This window comes from Dendrobates tinctorius, unplaced genomic scaffold (genome assembly GCF_039654945.1).
Source record: "Dendrobates tinctorius isolate UK_male_01 unplaced genomic scaffold, ASM3965494v1 ptg000011l, whole genome shotgun sequence".
Taxonomy (NCBI): Eukaryota; Metazoa; Chordata; class Amphibia; order Anura; family Dendrobatidae; genus Dendrobates; species Dendrobates tinctorius.
Genome location: NW_027361679.1, coordinates 8696736 through 8720705, shown reverse-complemented (window position 1 = coordinate 8720705; position 23970 = coordinate 8696736). Strand labels below are relative to the sequence as shown.

At 40.9% G+C, this 23970-nt stretch overlaps 1 protein-coding gene across 1 annotated transcript in view; it reads right to left on the bottom strand.

The window, feature by feature from the left end:
• The window catches only part of TSPAN5 (tetraspanin 5), a 238845-nt gene that overhangs the window by 22227 nt on the left and 192648 nt on the right, over positions 1-23970 (bottom strand). Inside the window, exons 3-4 of the mRNA XM_073589729.1 lie at positions 7942-8088; positions 2945-3115 (exon numbers count right to left, since the gene is read on the bottom strand). Of these exons, the coding sequence (XP_073445830.1) occupies positions 2945-3115; positions 7942-8088 (318 nt within the window). The remainder of the gene's footprint in view (positions 1-2944; positions 3116-7941; positions 8089-23970) is intronic.

The window sequence follows — 23970 nt, the reverse complement described above, 5'->3', positions numbered from 1 at the left end:
TTTCAATAAGCGTCTTATATTACAAACTTGAAACAGCTGTCTCTCCTTTAGGAAAATGCTGTTTTTTTTGCCTTCTTTGGTTGAAAATACAAGAAAATAAATTTCAGCGTAATGCCATTTAAAAACACATGTACTATCTGTATAGGTTAGGCTGGCTTCACTTTAGCGTTTTTGCTCCCCTACGTTTAACCTGGCGGGCACACGTTCATCAGCGTTTTCGTGCGCATGCACTTTTTCCAGGTGTGTGCCCAGACGCGCTAGACGCTACATGCTGCATTTTTTGTTCCGCCCAACCTCGTCAAAAAAATGCATGCGCACGCATACGCACGGAATGCGCCAAAAAAATCACATTACAGTCTATGGGGTCACTGGCATGCCTGTGCTTTTGAGCGCATGCAATTTTTGAGTAAACCATGTCTAGACACTTGTTTAAACCACCCCCTACACAAGAAACATTGTTTAGGGGTTAGTGGAGATAAAAGAAGGTGTTTGCACTGGCAGACCACTATCTACAGAAAGCCTGGAGGAGACAGCAAAGCAGACTGAAATCTTTAGAGAAGCAGCAACTTCAAGAATGTGAGTATTCTAACCGAATGTCTGCCTGTCCTTTTAAAAATGTATTATGTGCTAATGTATTTATTCTTTTATTGCAGCATGTCTTCTGGATCAGAGTATACACCGTCCCGGGGTGAACTGGCCTAAGCAGAGCGTGAAGTGAGCATCTTCCTGCTCTACATTTTGGTAAGTATTGGATGCTGTATCTACACATGAGGCAAATTAATTTTTGTTCTTTCTCAGACATCATCGGACACGGTTTCAGAGGCCGAATTGCAGGAGCAGCCAAGCCAAGTTCCGGTGGGGAGAGGGCATGTAAGTATAGACTGACTGTGAATGTATTTATTTTTTTTGCCCCTGCCTCTTTTTCTGTCCTGTTTTTCATCTTCAATCTTTCTTCTTTTCTGTATCTTTTTCTATCTTTTTCATTTACAAATATTTCCAAGATTATAATGTATTTTTTTTTCTAGGTTCCACAACGGGATGAAGATATCGTTCTGGACGAGGCCTAGCATGGTACACAATTGTGTTATCATGGCCACCAGTGAGTGCATTGACTATTGTATTGCTGTGTGGTGCCGCATTGACTCTTGGGCGTGATGACACAGGTGTGTGTCATGCTAGATATATTCTAGCATGGTACACACTTGTGTTATCATGGCCAACAGTGAGTGCATTGACTATTGTATTGCTGTGTGATGCTGCATTGACTGTTGGCCATGTTCATACAGGTGTGTGTGTGTGTGATGATAGAGATTTTGCCATCAGTGCATTGTCTAATTATTTTTCTTTGTTTTTCCCACAGTGAACAAAGTCAGAACCAGTTGGCGCTCGATGAAGGACCGCTTCAACAGGGATGTTCGTGATGAGGGCCAGGTTCGCAGTGGTTCAGCGGCAAGGACCAGAACAAAATACCGCTATTATCGGGAGTTGGCGTTCCTAAGAACGGTCCTTGCCACCAGAGCGTAAGTATTTTTTTGTATTGTATTGCTTTTTACTCTGTGCTTTTCTATTCCACAGCAGGTGGCGCTTGTAAATGCATGATACTAATGTTTTTCTTTTCTTTTCACAGCACCTGGAGCAGCACCCTGCAACCTGTCCCTGGAGTGGTCCTTCATCGAACGACCTCGGACCCGTCCCAGTCATCCGACAGCAAGGAAGCAGCTTGCAGGTCGGTAACACAGACAACTGGAGACCAGGAAGCTGGTATGTCAGGTCTTCCCCTGTCCCAGGTCTCTGCCACTGGTTTTGCAGGCACTTCCCGCCAGCGGCAGAGGGCCTCGGTCAGGAATGTCATGCCCGAGTTCATGCACTTGAGCACGGCCTTTCAGAACAGCCTCAAGGCGCCGTCCGACAGAGTGAAAGTGGTTTTGCCCTCATGGAACACGGTTTTAACCACATGGACCACCGCTTCCACTCTGTCGACAGTCGCCTTGACCGTCTGGAGGCCGACCTCAACAGAGTTCCCCACCATTTTTTCAGAAAAATTGAACGGGCCATGGCGGAACAACTTAGTCCTGATCAACAGCTGAATGTGATGCAGGCCTGCAACACTGCTTACTTGCAGGCTATGCAGCAGAGTCAGTACGTGCAGCAGTCAGTGGTGTCATTTCCAACTGTGCCACCACTGACTCGCTTCACCACACTACCGACTTCTGCTGCATACCACTGTACGGCCACCTGCATTCCAAGCCAAGCCGGACACCACTACACCACCCCAAGTCCGAGTGCTGCTGGACACTCCCCGGCAACCACCATGGTAAGCACTGTTCCTGTCTGGAGTAAATCAGTCTTGTTGTTTTCGAAGTGTTTCAAGTTTCAACGCTATTTTTCATTTGTTCATTCTTTAGCACAGTAGCCTTATCCAATGTTCTGTATGTGCTTCTTTCACAAATCTGTCGCTTAGGATTTACTTAGGAGTTACCTTAATGTAACTCTTTCCTTGTTCTCTTTTCTGGCTCCAAAAAAAGCTTGTCTTGCTGTAAAGTGCACTTTGGTGCGCACCCTGCTGTGCGATACAACACTCTTCCCAGCTGCACATTTGACAAGCTCAGCGCTCTGCTTTTATGTAATTCCCATGTGCACAGTGTAAAAAGAGAAAAGTCATGTTCAATCTTTCTAAGTTTTTTACTCTGTCTTCCCACTTATCCATTTTTCTCTATCTCACAATAATTCATTGGAAAACATATAATAAAAACTTCATAAATAGAAATGTATTAAATAGGAAAATGAGCACTGAAAAAACCTTCTTTGGAAAATATCTGGCCTTCTGCATTTTATATGGACACAATAAGTCAGACTTATTAGAACAATTTTTATACAGTGTTATCCTGGGCTCCATATACATTTATTATAACCTATAATTACCACATGCCGGAATATTACATACATATTCTTGTGTGAAGTCAATGAGGTTTTGCAGGTCAATATCGTCTCTGTAGGCTTTGATATTGCTGTTGATAAATATATATAGCTGGTCCTTAATCCAGTCTTTAAAGACAAATGCCAGGACTCCAGCTGTGAGCTCCAAGAAAAAAATAATTCCCAAGAAAACAGAGAACTGTAAAGAAAGCAGAAATGGTTATGGCTAACTTTATGGAATACATATAAATATATTGCATCGCATGCAGAATCACAGTGACTTCAAGCGGTCATTGCAAGTTACAAAAACTACAAGGTTTTTAAGCAAAAAGTGTTTCAAGAAATGCTGCTTTTTTGGAGGAATTTTTGGAAGAGCTTTTCTTTTCCCAAGTTGTTTCCTGAAGCAGTTCTGAAAAGTTTTTAAGGTATGCCCATACATTGTTTTTTTTCCAGGTGGTTTTGGAGCAGGTCTGCTCTGATATCCGCTGGAAATAGCAATAAAAAGTGCTCAAAAGAATAGAAATATTTATTTCTATGTAAAAAAAGACTTGATGTGCATATATTCAGGCTTTTAAGTGTCTTAACTGCATCAGGTTTCCACAGACGCCAAGCAGTTAAAAGACGTAATCTGGTGTCTTCCGCTCTGGACACTCCCTATACGTTATAAACACACGCAGCAGCTCCGTTCACGGTGTTTAGATCTGCGCAACAAACAGCTGATTGGTGGGGACGGCGGGTGTTGGACCCCCACTGATCTACTATTGATAACATATTATAGATCGTGAATACGATGTACCTGGACAACCCCTTGAAGTTCAACCCCTAAGTATAGCTCATACAACTCTTTAGAGCGAACCTGTCAGCAGGATTTTGCCAAGTAAACTACAGACACTGTCAAGTTGCAGCTGTTATACTGATTAAAATTTTACCTGGGGTGAAGAAATCCATCTTGTGATTCTTGTGTAATTAGTGATAGAAGCTTTCAGTTAATGAGATGCCCATGCTCCGGAGCGGGACTGTCGACAGAGTCTAATCTTTCTGCTCTAGGCTAGACAAACCAAGGAAAGACCTTCCCACAGGCTGCCCCGAAGCACAAACTTGTTCCTCATCATAAAGACAGAAAGAGGCACAGACTGCTTGTGCTTCAGGGCGGCCTGTAGGCAGGTCTTTTCCTTGGTTTCTCTGACCTAGAGCAGGAAGATAAGATTCTGCCTACAGTCCCACCCAGGCATCTCATTAACTGAAAACTTCTGATTACACAAAAACCACAAAACGGATTTCTTCACCACAGGTATCATTTTAATAAGTGTAACGATTCCAACCTGACAATGCCTGTAGTTTACTTAGAAAAATACCGCTGACAGGTTTGCATTCATGTTCCTATCAAATTAAATTTTTGGTTATCAACTAGGTTTCTGACAAAGAGCCTTTAGGCTTGGCAGATATATCATTGGTGTAACCTGTACAGCTGCACAGGGGCCCAAGAGAAAAGGGGGACAATTTACACCTCTATAGCAGTTGGAATGGTGCATTATGATGAGCTAGTGGACTGCAGAAGGCCCAGAAATAATTTTGGTAAGGGCCCCTCTTCTGTCTGTGTCCATTCCTGTCTTCAGGTGTAGGTAAACTCTCCTAGGAGATGATGACAATGACATTATCACCTCATCAGATAATGTCATTTGGATGTTTTGGGTTGACATTATGATTTAAAAAGAGAAAACACAGTATGACAATAAATGGCTTCACCCAACCACTAACCATGAGTGGAGAAAAAGTTTTGGTGTTCTTATTCATATTCTCTGAAAAAAGGTTGAGAAAGCAAAAATTCTGCCGGGGTATGTAAACTTTTGAGCACAGCTGTACAACTATTAGAGTTTGATATACAGCATCCATGTTTACAATTGTATACTATACTGCTTTGTGCAAAAAAAGAAGTTGTATTGAAAAAGCCACATTAAAATGGCCCCTAGATTTCTCGATATGACTAGTAAAGCTAACAGTTAAGGGGAAAGGCATATTTCATTTTCTGCTTCTAGGGATATATTACCTAACAGCTAATTTCTTAGATATTGTCTGTCTAGAAACCACAATCACCAACTACACAAGTCATTTACTAAGAACCAAACATGCCAAATGGCACACAAAAAGCTGGTGAGTTCGAACAATGTCCCAATGTAGATCATATTTAATTTAAAAAATCATTTTGATGAAAATCCTCATTATGGCTTCTTTCACACTTGCATATCTCGATCTGTATTTGCTTGTTGCCCATTGTGTCTCCTCGCGGCTCCCTACAAAGTTAAAATTCATTCTACTGAAGTGACTTCGCTCCTTGTTGAACAGCTTCCACCCAATGCCATCACTTAGGTCACCGGACTCTTCCTCACAAGTGTCCTGTACTGCAGTCGGTAAAGCCCTGTGGTGTGCACTGACCGATGCAATGACGACAGCGAAGCAGCGCATGCGCCACATCACTGCACAAGGAGAGAAACCACTATATACCCCCTACACAAAGATTGCTGGTCTTGACAGGAAAAAGAAGAATGATCAATCTGTGCTAGCCAGGAAAAAGCTTACACCTGACCGGTTAACTTTCTATACATACTGCCCAAGGGACCGTATGTTTTTCTGATAAATCAATGGACCTTATTGATTTATAAAAAAAAATAATCCCCTCTTTACATTGTGAGAATGCTAAAATAAAAATATGAATGTAAAATATGCAAGTGAGAAATTGCCACAATTAGCATGAAAAGTTACTGACCTAAAAGACATACAGTATATCAAATATGTTCAGCCATTTCCTATTCTGCTGGATGACGATCTGAAGAATAGACATTTTGCAATGTCATGGCAGCTGTCTGATAGACCGGCTGTCTGATACTGGCAGAGATATGTTCTACAGCACAGTGCATGGGGTAATACCGCCATGCAGTTTGCAGCAGTGAGTTCTCCAGTTTCCTTGGTGACCCATACTCTCGTACATTACCATATCATGTCACTACTGATGACCCGGGTTTACAGCTGTAGAGGGCCGACTGTGAGCCTTCTTCTAGGATGAAAGTAATGTCACTTAGGCTACATGACGACACGTGCCGCATGACAGCAACTCGGAAAAAATATCTCTGCACCTTGTCTGTAACTCGCTGTCACATAACTGTTTTGGAGATGAGATTTTGCTGCAAAAAAAGGGCCAAATCACAGATAAGTCTCATGCAAGTCACTGTCGCGTTTGTATGACCATAGGCAAGTCACAAGTCTATGGTTAATGAGACGTGTGAGATTTGCGACCAGAAAATCCAACATATTTGGAAACTGTGGCAACTCTGTGATGCAGTAGTAGCAGTAGGTTGCAGTGTGACACCATAGGAAATCAATAGATCCCATGCTGCCATTTTAGTGCCACTGGACACATGTCGCTGTGTGGCCCCAGCCAAAAGCTGACATTATTGGTGCAAAATATCACAAAGAGACCTAAACCTTAGTGTCACAGTCTACTTAATACCATTTAAATAATATACCGTATGTATCGGGAATTTTTTTTATTTTTAAGTACATTTTGTTGATAAGTGAATGTAGCCCAATTCTCCTTAGGACTTGTTCACACCTTGCATTTTTGCCTTTTTTTTTCTCAACATTTTGGCTGTAGAAAAAACAGCATTTTACAATACCAGGATAATGAACAAGATGTATGAAATCTCATGCACAGGCTGCTTATTTTTTTCGTTTTAAAATCATTTTTATTTCACTTCAAATCTGCAGCCTTAAAATTCTCAGACTCTTTTTTCACTCATTCGAAGGAATGGGGGAAAAACACGAGTAAAAACGCATAAAAAAGGCTGCAAAATGGCAGCAGTTTTCCTGCCAACACTGGTTTTTGCAGTAGAAAAATCTGCTGCAATTACTCGTTGTTTGCACATGCCCTTAGACATAAAAAGTACATCAAAATATCATGTATAGACTGTAGATAATTACAGAACACAGCAATATTCCACTATATACATATATTAGGCAGCAATCCAAAGCTGTTTGTAACCACTGGTTCATGTGGTTCTGTGAAAAGAAGGTCCTTGCATCTCAGTATATTTTTACAGTCCTTCCCTGGCTAAACTAGTGCTTAAAGAAGTGGTCCAAAACTAATATTCATGTTATGCCTAAATGTTAATCTATTTATTGTAATAATCTCTTTTATAATATACTTAAATTAAAACTTCCCTATTATTCTCTCACTATGCTATCTAACTGCATTATGTCTTTTTCCCCTGCTTTGTTTGAGAACTCCCAGTGCATGCTGGGACACGGAAAGGAGACGTCATCTGCAGTCACTGACACAGCCCATGTCCCCACTCTGAAACAAAGTGTAATCAGTTACATTGATTTTATGGGATGGCCTTGTGCCTGCTCTACTTAGCATATGCTCAGTAGGAGCGGCCTTCTCACCATCACACAGTACTAAAGTGATAGTACTTTCACTTTTAATGCACAGTGACAGTGCGCTCCCTTGTCGGCTCTGAAGTGACAAGCAAGCAAGAGAGCGCACTGTCAGTGCGCATTGTAAAACTCTGTCAGCATAGACCAGCCCTATTCTCATTGCACACTGGCAGTCAAATCAATAGTACACATGAAAATAAGAAATTTTGTTATATATCTTATCAGAGAAATCGGCTTCTTTCTCTCCTAGGACTGATCATTCACTCTCAAAATTCTCAATTCACAGGAAAAAACTGCCTTCAGTCAACACAGATTTTAACATGAATGAGATAGTTCAAGGAGGACTTGCATGTCTATGTGTGTCCATAGCTCCGCCCTACATAGAATTTTAAAAGCACCAACGGTCATTTCCTATCTCAGTAATGGTAAAATATGACCGGTAAGAAACTGACAGGTAAGGAACTTTCACTATACTTTTGTGCAACTGAAGAAAAGTTTTGTTCCTCTGAGATTATTTTTAGCTGAAATCACACCCCATGAACCCAAAAATGTACCCACTCAAGTACCACTCAAGTTCTTGAAAAACATACTTACAAATTTTAGAAGGAAAGTGTTTTCCCGTAGAGCTCCAATACAACCAGCAAAACCCAGAATGAACATCACTCCTCCTACCACCAGGAAGAGCCAGACAGGATCAAACCCGCCAAGGTCAGTGATGGAGGAGATGTTGGAGAGCACACCCTGCAGAGCAAAAGACAAAGAGAAGACCCTTTAATGATATACCAGAATCTTAGAAAAAGTCAAGCATAGGTTTTCAAAATGTAAAATTCTCTGATAGCATAGGTAAAATTTAAAGGTACTGTATATTACCTAACTATACTGCTATGCCATATTGGTGGGACCCCACCAGTCTGTAGAATGAAGGGACTGATGCACCAGTGCCCCGTCCACCTGCTGCATACTCACAGCTGTGTACACTAGAGATAACCTGCGATCATTTCTAATCTCTGAAATAAAAACATACTAATAGACTATGGATACCTGTTGGGACATTTTTTTTCTTTAGGTATGTCAATCTCCCAGATTAAAGTAAAAAAAGCATGTTCTGACTTTCTATAGGGGTGTTTTTTTCTATTGAATGATTCTGGCTTCTTTTGATTGGGCATTGTCATACAGGAGAAAAAGTAAACGCCCCAAGAGAAGAGTCTTTGTTAACACCCCTTTGGTTTAAGGGCAAATAAGCACATTAGTCACCCTAAATTTTAGGAACTAATATGTCTGCAACAGAGACAAGAAATAAAAAAAGAAAATTAGGGTTTATTCAGCTTTGATAGAGAAGAGATGGGTTTGGTAAAGTTGGCATGATTAGAAAAGTGACGGACACAGCTATATGTTTCAAACATAAGTGTGTAGTGGGTGAAATCTGCTGATAGATGCCATGTTCCCCACACATTTTCAGAACATCTGAGAACATCACAGAAGAAAATGTGTTTATGGCATGTGCCAGAAAGTTTTGTGTGTAGTGGCTCTGTTCATCCAGGGTGCTTTTGAAAGTCTTACTTGACTTTAAAGCCTTTTTCTAAAAAAAAATTTGAAGGAATGAAAACACTACTTATAATCCAGTTTCTGCACAGACAATTGTTCCAACAGTCATTTTGAATATCAATGAATGGTGGCTAGTGAATGCTGAGTGTGTAAGCTGTTAAGATCCATGTCTTTCACTCACACCTCATTACGTCTGTGCAGTCTAAATTCAGAAAAGTGCAGTCAGCCAAAACTTTATTCACTATTTAATGTTTTAAAAAAAGAGAAGTCTGCAGTTCTGACAGTTCCATAAAAACTTAAACACATGAAGGAGAAAGTGAGGAGGAAAGTATTTTTAGCTTAGAATCGAATTAGTTTACATGAGAGCCTTGCGAAGAGAAGCAAAGCTCAAAGCCTATGCAGAATGAAAAACGAAAAACAAGAGAAAAAAACAAATGTCTAAAAATCCAAAAGTGTAAGATGTAGTCAGTATAACGTAAATGCCAACCATATCTGAACTTTCCAGAGTACAAGACTAGTGAACTAACCAAATTTTATGTACAAGTAATAAATCATTGTTCAGCACAGTTTGTCTTTTTTTAATTACATTTATTTTTAATCAACATTAAATAGATCCTGTCACTTTCTAAAAAAATGATTTAAACACTTTGTAAAAATCTCTGAGCTCTGCTGATTTGCAGTTGTTTTTGGTTTTACACTGCATCACTTCTTTGCAAAGATATTCACATTTGTTGCTTTTGGAGTGCAGTATGTGAAATCTCTGCATGTAATGCAACTCAGCATTTCCTTACAGTTTCTCTGGAGGCAAGTGCTTTCACCCCACTCTTCCTGTTGCTGCCAATAATTGCTAGGAAGCAATCTGGGATGCTATACTGTTAGATCAACTGCAGAGCTGTGATTGGTAGCATCTGGCAGGGAGGAGTGAAAGCACATGCCCCAGGGGAAGATTGGGAAGGATTGCCCAGTTGGAATGCAAAGCAGAGATTTCACATACTATGCTCCGGAAGAAACAAATGTGAATTTCTATGCAATAGAGTGATGATGTGCAAAACAGAAAAGAGTGGCAAAGGAGAAAAAGTAGGAACAGGGAAATAGGCACCGTGGCTCAGTGGTTAGCACTGCAGCCTTGCAGTGCTGGAGTCCTGGGTTCAAATCCCACCAAGGACAGCATCTGCAAGGAGTTTGTATGTTCTCCCCGTGTTTGCGTGGGTTTCTTCCGGGCTCTCCGGTTTACTCCCACATTCCAAAGACGTACTGATAGGGAATTTAGATTGTGAGCCCCATCAGGGATAGTAATGCGTGCAAACTGTAAAGCGCTGCGGAATATCTTAGCACTATATAAAAATAAAGATTATTATTTATTTATTATAGGCACAGGTAGAAAATGAAAGAGATGAGAGGAGAACTATGATGACCAGTAGATTTGACTAAATTGTGAGAAATTCAACAGATGCTGTAAAGACTAAGGCTATCTGCACACGTTGCGGAATTGCCGAGGGAATTCTGCAACTCCCTGCCGCAGGAAATACGCTAGAATTCCACATGTGTAATTCCCGCATTTTAACTAGTGTTTTGCAAGCGTAATTAGCTTGCAGAATACTAGCGTTTTCCAAGCTATCTGTAGCATCACTTGGAAAACTGATTGACAGGTTGGTCACACTCGTCAAACATAATGTTTGACAAGTGTGACCAACTTTTTACTATTGAGGCTGCCTATGCAGCATCAGTAGTAAAAAGATATAAAGTTAAAAATAATTAAAAAAAATAAAAAATGGTGTTTTTCTCACCTTCCGGCGTCCTGCGCAGCGTCCCCCATCCTCGCGATGCTCCCGGCAAGTCCCGTTCCCAGCGATGCCTTGCGAGAATGACCGTTGGTGACGTAGCGGTCTCGCGAGACTGCTACGGTATCGCAAGACCGCGATTTCATCAAAGGTCATTGTCGCAAGGCATTGCTGGAAACGGGAGTTGGCGGGAGCATCGCTGAGGCCTGGGGACGCTGTGCAGGACGCCGGAAGGTGAGAATAACACGATTTTTTATTTTAATTCTCTTTTTAACAGGGATATGGTACCCAGGGCCTGGAGGACAGTCTCCTCTTCTCCAGACCCTGGGTACCATCCGTACATTTTCCACTTACTTTGCGCATGGTGGGCATAGCCACATGCGGAAAGTAAGTGGAACAATGCATTCCTATGTGTGAGGAATTCCCGCGATTCCGCACAAAGAATGAGCATGCTGCGTATTTTTCCGCGATGCGATTCCGCCACAGTTTGTAAGGGAAAAAAATGTCTCCATTTTCTGAAGCCCGTAGCATCTCCATTTTTCAGGCTCTGGGGCTGGGTATGGGCTTAATTTTTGCACACCGAACTGACGTTTTTATCAATAAAATTTTGAGGTAGATATGATGTTTTAATCGTCTGTTACTGCAATGTTGCTACAGCAAAAAAAATTCTGGAGTTTCAATTTTTCCTCATTAAGTAATTTACTTATCAGATTAATTTACTTTCTGACATTTCTGAACGTAGCAATATCGAATATGTGTATTTGTTTTTTAATTTTGAATGGGGCAAAAGGGGGGTGATTTGAACTTTTGTGTTTATTTTTTTAATTAATTTTAAAAACTTATTTTTACTTGTTTCAATAGTCTCCTTAGGAGACTCCAAGCTGCGATCTTCCGATTACCTGTGTTACACATAGCAGGGCTTCATTGGAGGCTCAAAATGACAGGCACAGGGGTCTTCTGCAGACTCCCGGCTGTCATGACAACCCATCTGTGCCCCATGATCACATGACAGGGGCGCTGATGGGGGTGTCTTGTGGCAGATTGATAGCGGCATTTAACATGTTAATAAACGCAATTCTACTCGATGCTGTTAGATGCACATGACAGCTGATTAAATTAGCTATCATGTGCCAGGAAAGATGCGGGTCCAAGGCCAGAACCCGCATCAAAGGCAGGGATACGACTGATAATGTATTGAGACGTCACCGGTCGCGAAGGGGTTAAAGGAATTGACAAGTCCATAATATAATTTATACTAATTCACCAGCTGCTGTCCAGCATAAGGTATAACTTTAAGCTCTTTGGCTCCCAAAGCTTTTTAAAATCTATAATCTAACATGTTTCAGTTACAAACTGTTTATTATGTAGCAGTAGACCTTTGGGGCCCCCTTTGACATCGGACACATTTAAAACTGTAACCCTTGAGTTTCCAGTATCTACCTCTTGGTGGCTATCTGTTCGCAATTCAAAACATACTAAAAAGTGTAACGACATCCTAATATTTTGACCTAACATGTTTTCTTGTGATATGGAAATGAGTCAACATCTGTACATGAATGCTTAATATGTTTCACAGTTTCATGGTTGAAAACAGCACAAGACAACTGAGTTCAACCTACAACCTAACATGTTGATCTAGAGAAATTCACAAACTCCATGAGACAGTTGCTCAATACCCTATCCAAGGATACAAATTTCTTCACAACTCTACATATGGCAGTCACACTAGTTCTCTGTATCTACATATACAGGGTGGGCCACTTATATGGATACACCTAAATAAAATGGGAATGGTTGGTGATATCAACTTTCTGTTTGTGGCACATTAGTATATGGGAGAGGGGAAAGATGGGTGGTGACCATGGCGGCCATTTTGAAGTCAGCCATTTTGGATCCAACTTAATTTTTTCCAATCGGAAGAGGGTCATGTGACACATCAAACTTATTAAGAATTTCACAAGAAAAACAATGGTGTGCTTGGTTTTAAAGTAACTTTATTCTTTCATGAGTTATTTACAAATTTATCACCACTTATAAAATGTGTTCACAGTCCTGCCCATTGTGTTGGATTGTCAATATAACCATCTTCTTCCACTCTTGACACACTGATAAAAACAGAATTTTTGCTTTCTTGGGCTTTTTTCAGAGAATGTGAATGATAACAAAAAACCTTTTTCTCTACTCATGGTTAGTGGTTTGGTGAAGCCTTTTATTGTCAAACTACTGTGTTTTGTCTTTTTAACCCCTTCACCCCCAAGGGTGGTTTGCACGTTCATGACTGGGCCAATTTTTACAATTCTGACCACTGTACCTTTATGAGGTCATAACTCTGGAACGCTTCCATGGATCCCGGTGATTCTGACATTGTTTTCTCGAGACATATTGTACTTCATGTTAGTGGTAAAATTTCATTCAAATAACTTGCGTTTATTTGTGAGAAAAACGGAAATTTGGCAAAAATTTTGAAAATTTCGCAATTTTCCAACTTTGAATTTTTATGCCCTTAAATCACAGAGATACGGCACACAAAAAACTTGATAACTAACATTTCCCACATGTTTACTTTACATCAGCACAATTTTGGAACCAAAATTTTTTTTTGTTAGGAAGTTATAAGGGTTAAAAGTTGACCAGCGATTTCTCATTTTTACAACACCATTTTATTTTTAGGACCACATCACATTTGAAGCCACTTTGAGGGGTCTATATGATAGAAAATACCCAAAAGTGACACCATTCTAAAAACTGCACCCCTTAAGGTGCTCAAAACCACATTCAAGAAGTTTATTAACCCTTTAGGTGCGTCACAGGAATTTTTTTGAATATTTAAAAAAAATGAACATCTAACTTTTTTTCACAAAAACAATACTTCAGGTTCAATTTTTTTTATTTTACCAAGGGTAACAGGAGAAATTGGACTGCAAAAGTTATTGTGCAATTTGTCCTGAGTACGCTGATACCTGATCTGTGGGGGGGAACGACTGTTTCGGCGCATGGCAGAGCTCAGAATGGAAGGAGCGCCGTTTGACTTTTTCAATGCAAAATTGGCTGGAATTCAGATCGGACGCCATGTCACGTTTGGAGAGTCCCTGATGTACCTAAACAGTGGAAACCCCCTACAAGTGACCCCACTTTGGAAACTAGACCCCCCAAGGAACTTATCTAGATATGTGGTGAGAACTTTGAACCAACAAGGGCTTTACAGAAGTTTATAACATACAGCCGTACAATTAAAAAATCATATTTTTTCCACAAAAATGATCTTTTCACCCTCAATTCTTATTTTTCCAAGGGTAACAGGACACTAAAAGTTATTGTACAATTTGTCTTGAGTACGCTGATACCCCACATGTGGGGGTAAACCACTATTTGGGCGCATGGCAGAGCTCGGAAGGGAAGCAGCGCCATTTGACGTTTTTGGCTGGAATTGAGATCGGACACCATGTCGCGATTGGAAAACCCCTGATGTACCTAAACAGTGGAAACCCCCCACAAATGACACCATTTTGGAAACTAGACCCCCTAACCAACTTATCTAGATGTGTGGTGAGAACTTTGAACCCCCAAGGGCTTCACAGAAGTTTATAACATAAAGCCGTACAATTAAAAAATCATATTTTTTCCACAAAAATGATCTTTTCACCCTCAATTCTTATTTTTCCAAGGGTAACAGCACCCTAAAAGTTATTGTGCAATTTGTTCTGAGTACGCTGATACCCCACATGTGGGGGTAAACCACTATTTGGGCGCATGGCAGAGCTCGGAATGGAAGCAGCGCCATTTGACGTTTTTGGCTGGAATTGAGATCGGACACCATGTCGCGATTGGAAAACCCCTGATGTACCTAAACAGTGGAAACCCCCCACAAATGACACCATTTTGTAAACTAGACCCCCCAAGGAACTTATCTAGATGTGTGGTGAGCACTTTGAACCCCCCAGTGCCTCACAGAAGTTTATAACGCCCGGGCGTGAAAATAAAAAATTTGTATTTTTCCACAAACATGATCTTTTAGTCACCATTTTTTTATTTTCCCAAGGGTAACAGGAGAAATTGGACCCCAAAAATTGTTGTCCAATTTGTCCTGAGTATGCTGATACCCCATATGTGGGAGAAAACTACTGTATGGGCACACGTCGGGGCTCGGAAGGGAAGTAGTGACGTTTTGGAATGCCGGCATTGATGGAATGGTCTGCGGGTGTCATGTTGCCTTTGGAGAGCCCCTAATGTACCTAAACAGTGGAAACTCCCCACAAATGACCCCATTTTGAAAACTAGACCCCCTAAGGAACTTATCTAGATGTGAGGTGAGCACTTTGAACCCCCAAGGGCTTCACAGAAGTTTATAATGCCCGGGCATGAAAATAAAAAAGTCGTATTTTTCCACAAACATGATCAATTAGTCCCCAATTTTTTTATTTTCCCAAGGGTAACAGGAGAAATTGAACCCCAAAAGTTGTTGTCCAATTTGTCCTGAGTACGCTGACACCCCTTATGTGGGAGAAAAGTACTGTATGGACACACGTCAGGGCTCGGAAGGGAAGTAGTGACGCTTTGGAATGCAGACTTTGATGGAATGGTCTGCGGGTGTCATGTTGCCTTTGGAGAGCCCCTAATGTACCTAAACAGTGGAAACACCCACAAATGACCCCATTTTGGAAACGAGAACCCCTAAGGAACTTATCTAGATGTGAGGTGAGCACTTTGAACCCCCAAGGGCTTCACAGAAGTTTATAATGCCCGGGCATGAAAATAAAAAAATTGTATTTTTTCCACAAACATGATCAATTAGTCCCCAATTTTTTTATTTTCCCAAAGGGTAACAGGAGAAATTGAACCCCAAAAGTTGTTGTCCAATTTGTCCTGAGTACGCTGACGCCCCATATGTGGGAGAAAACTACTGTATGGACACACGTCGGGGCTCGGAAGGGAAGCAGTGACGTTTTGGAATGCAGACTTTGATGGAATGGTCTGCGGGTGTCATGTGCATTTGGAGAGCCCCTGTTGTACCTAAACTATTGAAACTCCCCACAAGTGACCCTATTTTGGACACTAGACCCCCCACAGAACTTATCTAGATGTGTGGTGACCACTTTGAACCCCCAAGTGCTTCACAGAAGTTTATAACGCTCGGACGTGAAAATAAAAAAATCATTTTTTTCCACAAAAATGATATTTTTGCCCCCAATTTTTTATTTTCCTAAGGGTAACAGGAGAAATTGGACCCCAAAAATTGTTTTGCAATTTGTCCTGAGTAGGCTGATACCCTACATGTGGGGGTAAAACACTGTTTGGGCGCATGGCAGAGCTTGGAAGGGAAGGAGCACCATTTGACTTTTTCAACTCAGAATTGGCTGGAATTGAGATAAGACGCCATGTTGCATTTGGAGAGCCCCTGATGTGCCCAAACAGTGGAAACCCCCAATTCTAACTCCAACCCGAACCCCAACACACCCCTAACCCTAATCTCAGCCCTAACCCTAACCCTAGCCCTAACCCTAACCCTAACCCTAGCCCTAACCCTACCCTAACCCTAACCCTAGCCCTAACCCTAGCCCTAAACCTAACCCTAATGGAAAAATGGAAATAAATAGATTTTTTTTATTTTATTATTTTTCCCTAACTAAGGGGGTGAGAACGGGGGGTTTGATTTACTATTTATGGCGGTTTTTATGTTTGGCAGCTGTCGCACGCTAAAAGACGCTTTTTATTGTAAAAATAGTTTTTGCATCACCACATATTGAGAGCTATAATTTTTCCGTATTTTGACCCACCGAGTCAAGTGAGGTCTTATTTTTTGCGGGACGAGTTGACATTTTTATTGGTACCATTTTCGGGAACGTGACATTTTTTGATCGCTTTTTATTCCGATTTTTGGGACGCAGAATGAACAAAAACCAGTGTTTCATGAATTTCTTTTGGGGGAGTGCATTTACACCGTTCCGCATGCGGTAAAATTGATAAAGCAGTTTTATTCTTCGGGTCAGTACGGTTACAGCGATACCTCATTTAGGTCGTTTTTTTATGTTTTGTCGGTTTTATGCATTGAAAACTATTTTATATAAAAAATAATTATTTTTGCATCGCTTTATTCTGCGAGCTATAACTTTTTTATTTTTTCACTGATGATGCTGTGTGGTGGCTCGTTTTTTGCGGGACAAGATGACGTTTTCAGCGGTACCATGGATATTTATATGCATCTTTTTGATCGCACGTTATTACACTTTTTGTTTGGCAGTATGATAATAAATCATTATTTTTTGCTTCGTTTTTTATTTTCATTTTTTAAGGGGCTCGCTAAAGGGGTTAACTAATGGGACAGTTTTATAGGGCGGGTCGTTACGGACGCGGCGATACCTAATATGTGTACTTTTATTGTTTTTTTTTTATTTCCAAAAAATTGATTTATTTGGGGGAATATTTTTTTTTTCTAATTTATTTGGCGATTTTTAAAAAAATTATTTTAAAACTATTTTTATTTTTTTTTTTAACTTTATTAAATAGTCCCAGGTGGGACATCACTGTCCTGTGACAGATTGCTGATCTGTCACATCACAGATCACTGTGACAGATCAGCGATCTGTCACAGGCAGTGCCGAAGGCTTCCTCATGCCTGCGCTTTGCAGGCACTGAGGAAGCCAGCTTCCTGCAGGCCCCCGAAGGCCCCCGTCGCCATCTTGGATTCAGGGGCCTGCAGGAATGGAGCCCCCCTGCAGCAGCGCTGCACATTGCGCTGCCGTGGGGGTCTCAGGGAAGCACGGAGGGAGCCCCTCCCTGCCGATGCTTCCCTTTAACCCCCGGTACACCGCGATCGTGTTTGATCGCGGTATGCAAGGGGTTAACATGTCGGGGGCGGTCCGTGACCACCCCTGACACATTGTGCCGGGTGTCAGCTGTGATAATCAGCTGACACCCGGCCGCGATCAGCGGCGCTCACCACGTGGGCGCCGCTGATCGCGGTAGACGTACTATCCCGTCCATGGGCATAGGGGCCCGGGTCCCATGGACGGGATAGTACATCTGATGTCAGGAAGGGGTTAAATTATGACAACCCAAACCATCCAAATGATCCTGATCAAAAGTTCACATACCTTGGTGATTTTGGCCTGATAACATGCACAGAAGTTGACACAAATGGGTTTGAATGGCTACTAAAGGTAACATCCTCACCTGTGACCTGTTTGCTTGTAATCAGTATGTGTGCATAAAAGCTGAGTGAGTTTCTGGGATCCAGACAGACTCTTGCATCTTTCATCCAGCCACTGACATTTCTTGATTGTGAGTCATGGGGAAAGCAAAAGAATTGTCAATGGATCTACGGAAAAGGTAGTTGAACTGTATAAAACAGGAACGAGATACAAAAAAGATATCCAAGGAATTGATAATGGCAGTCAGGAGCATTCAAACTCTGATTAACAAATGGAAAATCAGGTGCTTTTGTAAAAACAAAACCATGGTCAGGTAGACCAACAAAAATTTTGGCCACAACTGCCAGGAAAATTGTTCGGGATGCAAAGAAAAACCCACAAATAACATCAGCTGAAATACTGGACTCTTAGAAAACTGGCAGTGTGGCTGTTTCAAGATGCAAAATAAGGAGGCACTTGAAGAAAAATGGGCTGCATGGTTGAGTTGCCAGAAGAAAGCCATTACTGCGCAAATGCCACAAAGTATCTCACCTACAATACACAAAACAGCACAGAGACAAGGATCAAAACTTCTGGAACAAGGTAATATGGAGTGATGAGTCCAAAATTGAACTTTATGGCCACAACTATAAAAGTTACATTTGGAGAGAGGTCAACAAGGCCTATGATGAAAGGAACACCATTCCTACTGTAAAGCACGGAGGTGGATGGCTGATGTTTTGGGGATGTGTGAGCTATAAAGGCACAGGAAACTTTGTTAAGGTTGAAGGAAAGATGAATTCAGCACGTTATCAGCAAATACTGGAGGCAAATTTGAAATCATCAGCCCAGAAGCTGTGCATGGGACGTACTTGGACGTTCCAACATGACAACGATCCAAAACACAAGGCCAACTCGACCTGTCATTGACTACAGGAGAACAAAGTGAAGGTTCTGGAGTGGCCATCTCAGTCTCCTGACCTCAATATCATTGAGCCACTTTGTGGAGATCTCAAGTGCACAGTTCATGCTAGACAGCCCAGGAATTTACAGGAACTGGAGGCTTTTTGCCAAGAAGAGTGGGCAGCTTTACCATCTAAGAAAATAATGAACCTCATCCACACCTACCACAAAAGACTTCAAGCTGTCTTTGATGTTAGAGGGGGCAATATACGGTATTAAGAAATGGGGTATGTGAACGTTTGATCAGAGTCAATTGGAATTTTTGGGTTGTCATTATGAATTAAAAAGAGAAAACACAGTAATTTGACAATAAATGGCGTCACCCAACCACTAACCATGAGTGTAGGAAAACTTTTGGTGTTATCATTCATATTCTCTGAAAAAATGCCAAGAAAGCAAAAATTTTGCTGCGGTATGTAATCTTTTGAGCACAACTGTATGTAGCATTTGTATATTTAAGTATTTGTGCTTATGTATAAGTTTTAATAATAAAAAGGAAATATTTCGTATTTCCACATTTCATAGAATCATAGAATCATAGAGTTGGAAGGGACCTCCTGGGCCATCTGGTCCAACCCCCTGCTCAAAGCAGGATTCGCTAAATCATCCCAGTCAGATGTCTGTCCAGCCTCTGTTTGAAGACTTCCATTGAAGGAGAACTCACCACTTCTCGTGGCAGCCTGTTCCACTCATTGATCACTCTGTCAAAAAGTTTTTTCTAATATCTAATCTGTGTCTCCTCCCATTCAGTTTCATCCCGTTGCTTCTAGTCTTTCCTTGTGCAAATGAGAATAAAGTTGATCCTTCTACAATGTGACAGCCCTTTAGATATTTGTAGACAGCTATTAAGTCTCCTCTCAGTCTTCTCTTTTGCAAACTAAACATTCCCAAATCCTGCAACCTTTCCTCATAAGACAGGGTTTGCAGACCGGTCACCATTCTGGTCGCTCTTTTCTGAACTTGCTCCAGTTTGTTGATGTCTTTTTTAAAATGTGGTGCCCAAAACTGGACACAATATTCCAGATGAGGTCTGACCAAAGAGGAGTAGAGGGAAATAATGACTTCACGTGATCTAGACTGTATGCTTCTGTTAATACATCCTAGAATTGCATTTGCCTTTTTTGCTGCTGCATCACACTGTTGACTCATATTCAGTCTGTTATCTATTAGTATACCCAAGTCTTTTTCACATGTGCTGTCACTTAGCCCTATTCCTCCCATTCTATATATGCTTTTTTCATTTTTATTGCCCAGATGTAGTACTTTGCATTTCTCCCTGTTAAAAACCATTCTGTTAGTTGCTGCCCACTTCTCCAGTTTATTTAAATCTTTTTGAATCCTCTCTCTCTCTTCTCTAGTATTAGCTATCCCTCCTAGCTTTGTGTCATCAGCAAATTTAATCAGTTTACCCTCAATTCCTTCATCTAAATCGTTGATAAAGATGTTGAACAATACAGGGCCCAGGACAGAGCCCTGTGGTACCCCACTTGAGACATTCTTCCAACTGGATGTGCAGCCATTTACGACCACTCTTTGTGTCCGATCACTAAGCCAGTTATGAATCCACCTAACAGTTGCCTTGTCCATTCCATACTTAGTCATTTTTTCAATAAGGATTGTATGAGAGACTTTGTCAAATGCTTTGCTGAAGTCAAGATATACTATATCTACAGCATTTCCTTGATCCACCCAATCAGTGATACCATCATAGAAGGAAATTAAGTTAGTCTGACATGACTTATTAGTTACAAACCCATGCTGACTCTGTTTAATCACTTCATTCTTATCCAGGTATTGACATACATGTTGTTTAATAATTTGTTCAAAGATCTTTCCTGGTATAGAAGTCAGACTCACCGGCCTATAGTTGCCTGGGTCCACCTTCTTCCCCTTTTTGAAGATAGGAACAACATTTGCTCTTCTCCAGTCTTCTGGCACTTCTCCTGTTCTCCAAGAATTTTCAAAGATTATGGAGGGGGGTTCGAAAATTTCTTCTGCTATCTCCTTCAGTACTCCTACTATAAGACTATGTTACTATTTATCCTGCACCATGAAGGTTGTAATATATATATATATACTGTGTATATATATATATATATATATATTATATATATATGTATATATGTATATACAGTATATATGTATATATATATATATATATTTCTATATAGTATATATATGTGTGTGTATATATATATATATATATATATATATATATATACACACCGTGTGTGTGTGTATATATATATTATATATAATTTGACATAATTGTCACAACTAGCCCTGATTGGAGTCGGCTGACTATGCTTTCTTGTCCTTAGTGCAGCTGCAACTCACTACTCTATTTGCAAAAAATAAAAAAATTGTGACAATTAAAAATGGTTTGCAGATCTCTTCATGCAGCATTTAGTGCCTGATTTATACAGCTGAAAAGAAAGATTTAAATATGGGGTTAAGAATGCAAGTTTTAAGTGCTATTACAGGATTATTCTATCCCATTTAATTTTTAATTACGGTATTTTAATTATTAGTCTTAAATAATAAACTGACTAATACCACATTAATCCCTTGCTCCTCCGATGCCACAGTTTTTGGGTTTCTGGCTTCGGCAAGTCCTGCTTCTGCTCACAGCTTCCGCCATGATATTGCACTTTCCCTGAAGAGGAGAGACCACCTACCCTGCCGCCCAGCAGGTTGTGGACATTGGGGGGATTGTATATTATCTATGCTGCAGGTTTCTTGAGTGTGTGGGGCTGTTGTTCAGAACTCTTATAAGAAAAAATACAATTTGGTGGAATATGATTGCGTTACATCCATAGTCTGACAGTTGTGCTATTTTCTTTTATGGTCACTTCTGGTTGGGTGGTAGGAGCTCAAGGTTGGATACGGTAATGACAAGGCTCCCCACTTATATTAGCGTAGAATGAGTTACACTGTTACTGTATTCATCTATTAATCTATAGCATGAGTTGTTGTACTAGTAAAGGACATCTGTTAATATTTTACATGCCCAGAACAAAAATTCCAGTTTCCAGTTTAAAGCTTGGTTGAAGGAAACAGGACCCATTATTTTCTTTTTTTTTCTATCAATTTAATATTACAGTAATGGATTCATCCAGGCTCTTTTTCTCCACTAAATTACTTCTTCTCTCCGCATCACTGGACTGGAAAATTTGTATTGCCAGCAGGGATAACTGTTTTGCACATTACAAGAAAAGAGTCCGCATCAACCACTGAAAATCTGACACTTAAAGAGCATCATCTACACAGGGTGTGCGTGGGAATAAAGCTGTGCAAATAGGCTGTATATTGTATTAAACGTGCAGACAGCTATATGCCACAGCAGACCGGCATCCATGAATTACTGCCCATAGGGGTTGGTAAGTACCACAAAGCAATAGTATACATACACATTGCAAATGCTTTGCGATGCAGCTGTGCCTGTAAACCATTGTATACTCTTCATCCATGAGAGTAGCAGAAACATCCGATCCAATCAGACCTTGACGCTACAGTTAGGATCAAAATTATTCAACCGTATTGCAAACTAGGTTCTTTAGCAAACTTTACAAACTTTCTGCTGTTTACAGTAATTTTGATTTATTGATTTATTGCATTCTCAGAATCATTTAACTCCTTCATGACAAGCGTCTTTAGTACTTAGTAGAGCACCTTCGGCTATTATAACTTGCTGCAAATATGATGCACATCCAATCCAGACACCAACTTCTGCCATTGTTCCTGAGGAATTGTAGCATATTCCACATGCCTAATGGACTTCACTAATATTCCTGGATTTGTGTACTACACCACTTTGTTAAATCTTTTCTATAGTATTCAAGTCAAGAAACCGTGTAATCTAGAAGATTCATGAACCTCTTCTGAAACCAAACCGGTAGACTTTGAGGAACACTTGGGACCATTGTTGAATTGGAAGGTCCAATGAAACCCAATCTTCGGCTTCCTCACAGAGGGCATGATGTTTTCAAATATCATTTCCTGATACTTAATTCAATTCATCTTGCCCTCCCCATGCTGCAGGTTTCCAGTGCCTGAGGAACCAAAGCAGCTCCAGAGTATCGCCGAGACCTGTTGTGCTTCAATGTAGGCATGGTGTTCTTTTCAGCATATATTTAATTCTATTCTTCTGGATATACCACTCATCCATAAGCCCAAATGTTTCCTCTTTTGTTTAATTGTTACATAGAACAGCCTTTAAAAATTTGTGTGGCTTATTTGCATGGTCTTGAATATATTGTAACTGAATATTCTTGTGCTTTTAGGTCTCTAGAGGTGAACGTCTTAGAGACCTTCGGAGTTCAGTATACTCCATAAAGTGTCAACTGAAAGCACAGTGCCTGCTCTCAACAAATCTTGAAGCAGATATTTTGCCTTCACTCGAGGGATTGTCACCACCTGCCTCCTGTGACTCACCTGTCTCGGCTCCAGCACTGAGCTCTGCTTCCTGCTTCCCACGTGACCGTTTCTATATGCACTTGTGCATCTGGCTCGTACCTCCATTTTCACATGCTAAGACCTTATAGGCCGGCTCAGGCAGCAGTGAGTCGCTTGAAATTTCAGGTAGTTCAGTATCCTTATCACTACCGAGTCTGTGGACTTTGTTCTGATTGTCACGTTGGATGGCTTTAAACTTATTCGCGTGGACAGGACAAGGGAGAGCGGTAAGAGTAAAGGCGGAGGGCTGGCGATATTTGTGAATGATAGATGGTGTGACTCTAGGCACATCGTGGTCAAAGAGCAAACATGCTGTAAGGACATTGAGCTATTAGCTGTGGGCATGAGACCTTTTTATTTACCGAGGGAACTATCGCATGTAATCATGATAGCTGCATATGTCCCCCCCTTCTGCGAAAGCTGATGCCACCACTGAGGTCCTACAATCCACAGTGAGCATGATGCAGTCCCTTCACCCCCAAGCACTCCTTCTGGTTTCGGGAGACTTCAATCATGTGTCTCCAGCATCCATACTACCCAGTTGCACACAGTATGTTACCTGCCTCACTAGAGACAACAAAAAATTGGACTTGTTCTTTGCCAATGTGAGAGGGGCATATGCCTCGTCAGCCCTACCGCCCCTTGGAAGATCGGATCACAACCTAGTGCACCTCCAACCCGTGTACAAGCCACTTGTACAGAGAGAACCTGCTGTCACTCGCACAGTGAGGATATGGACTGAGGAGAGTGAT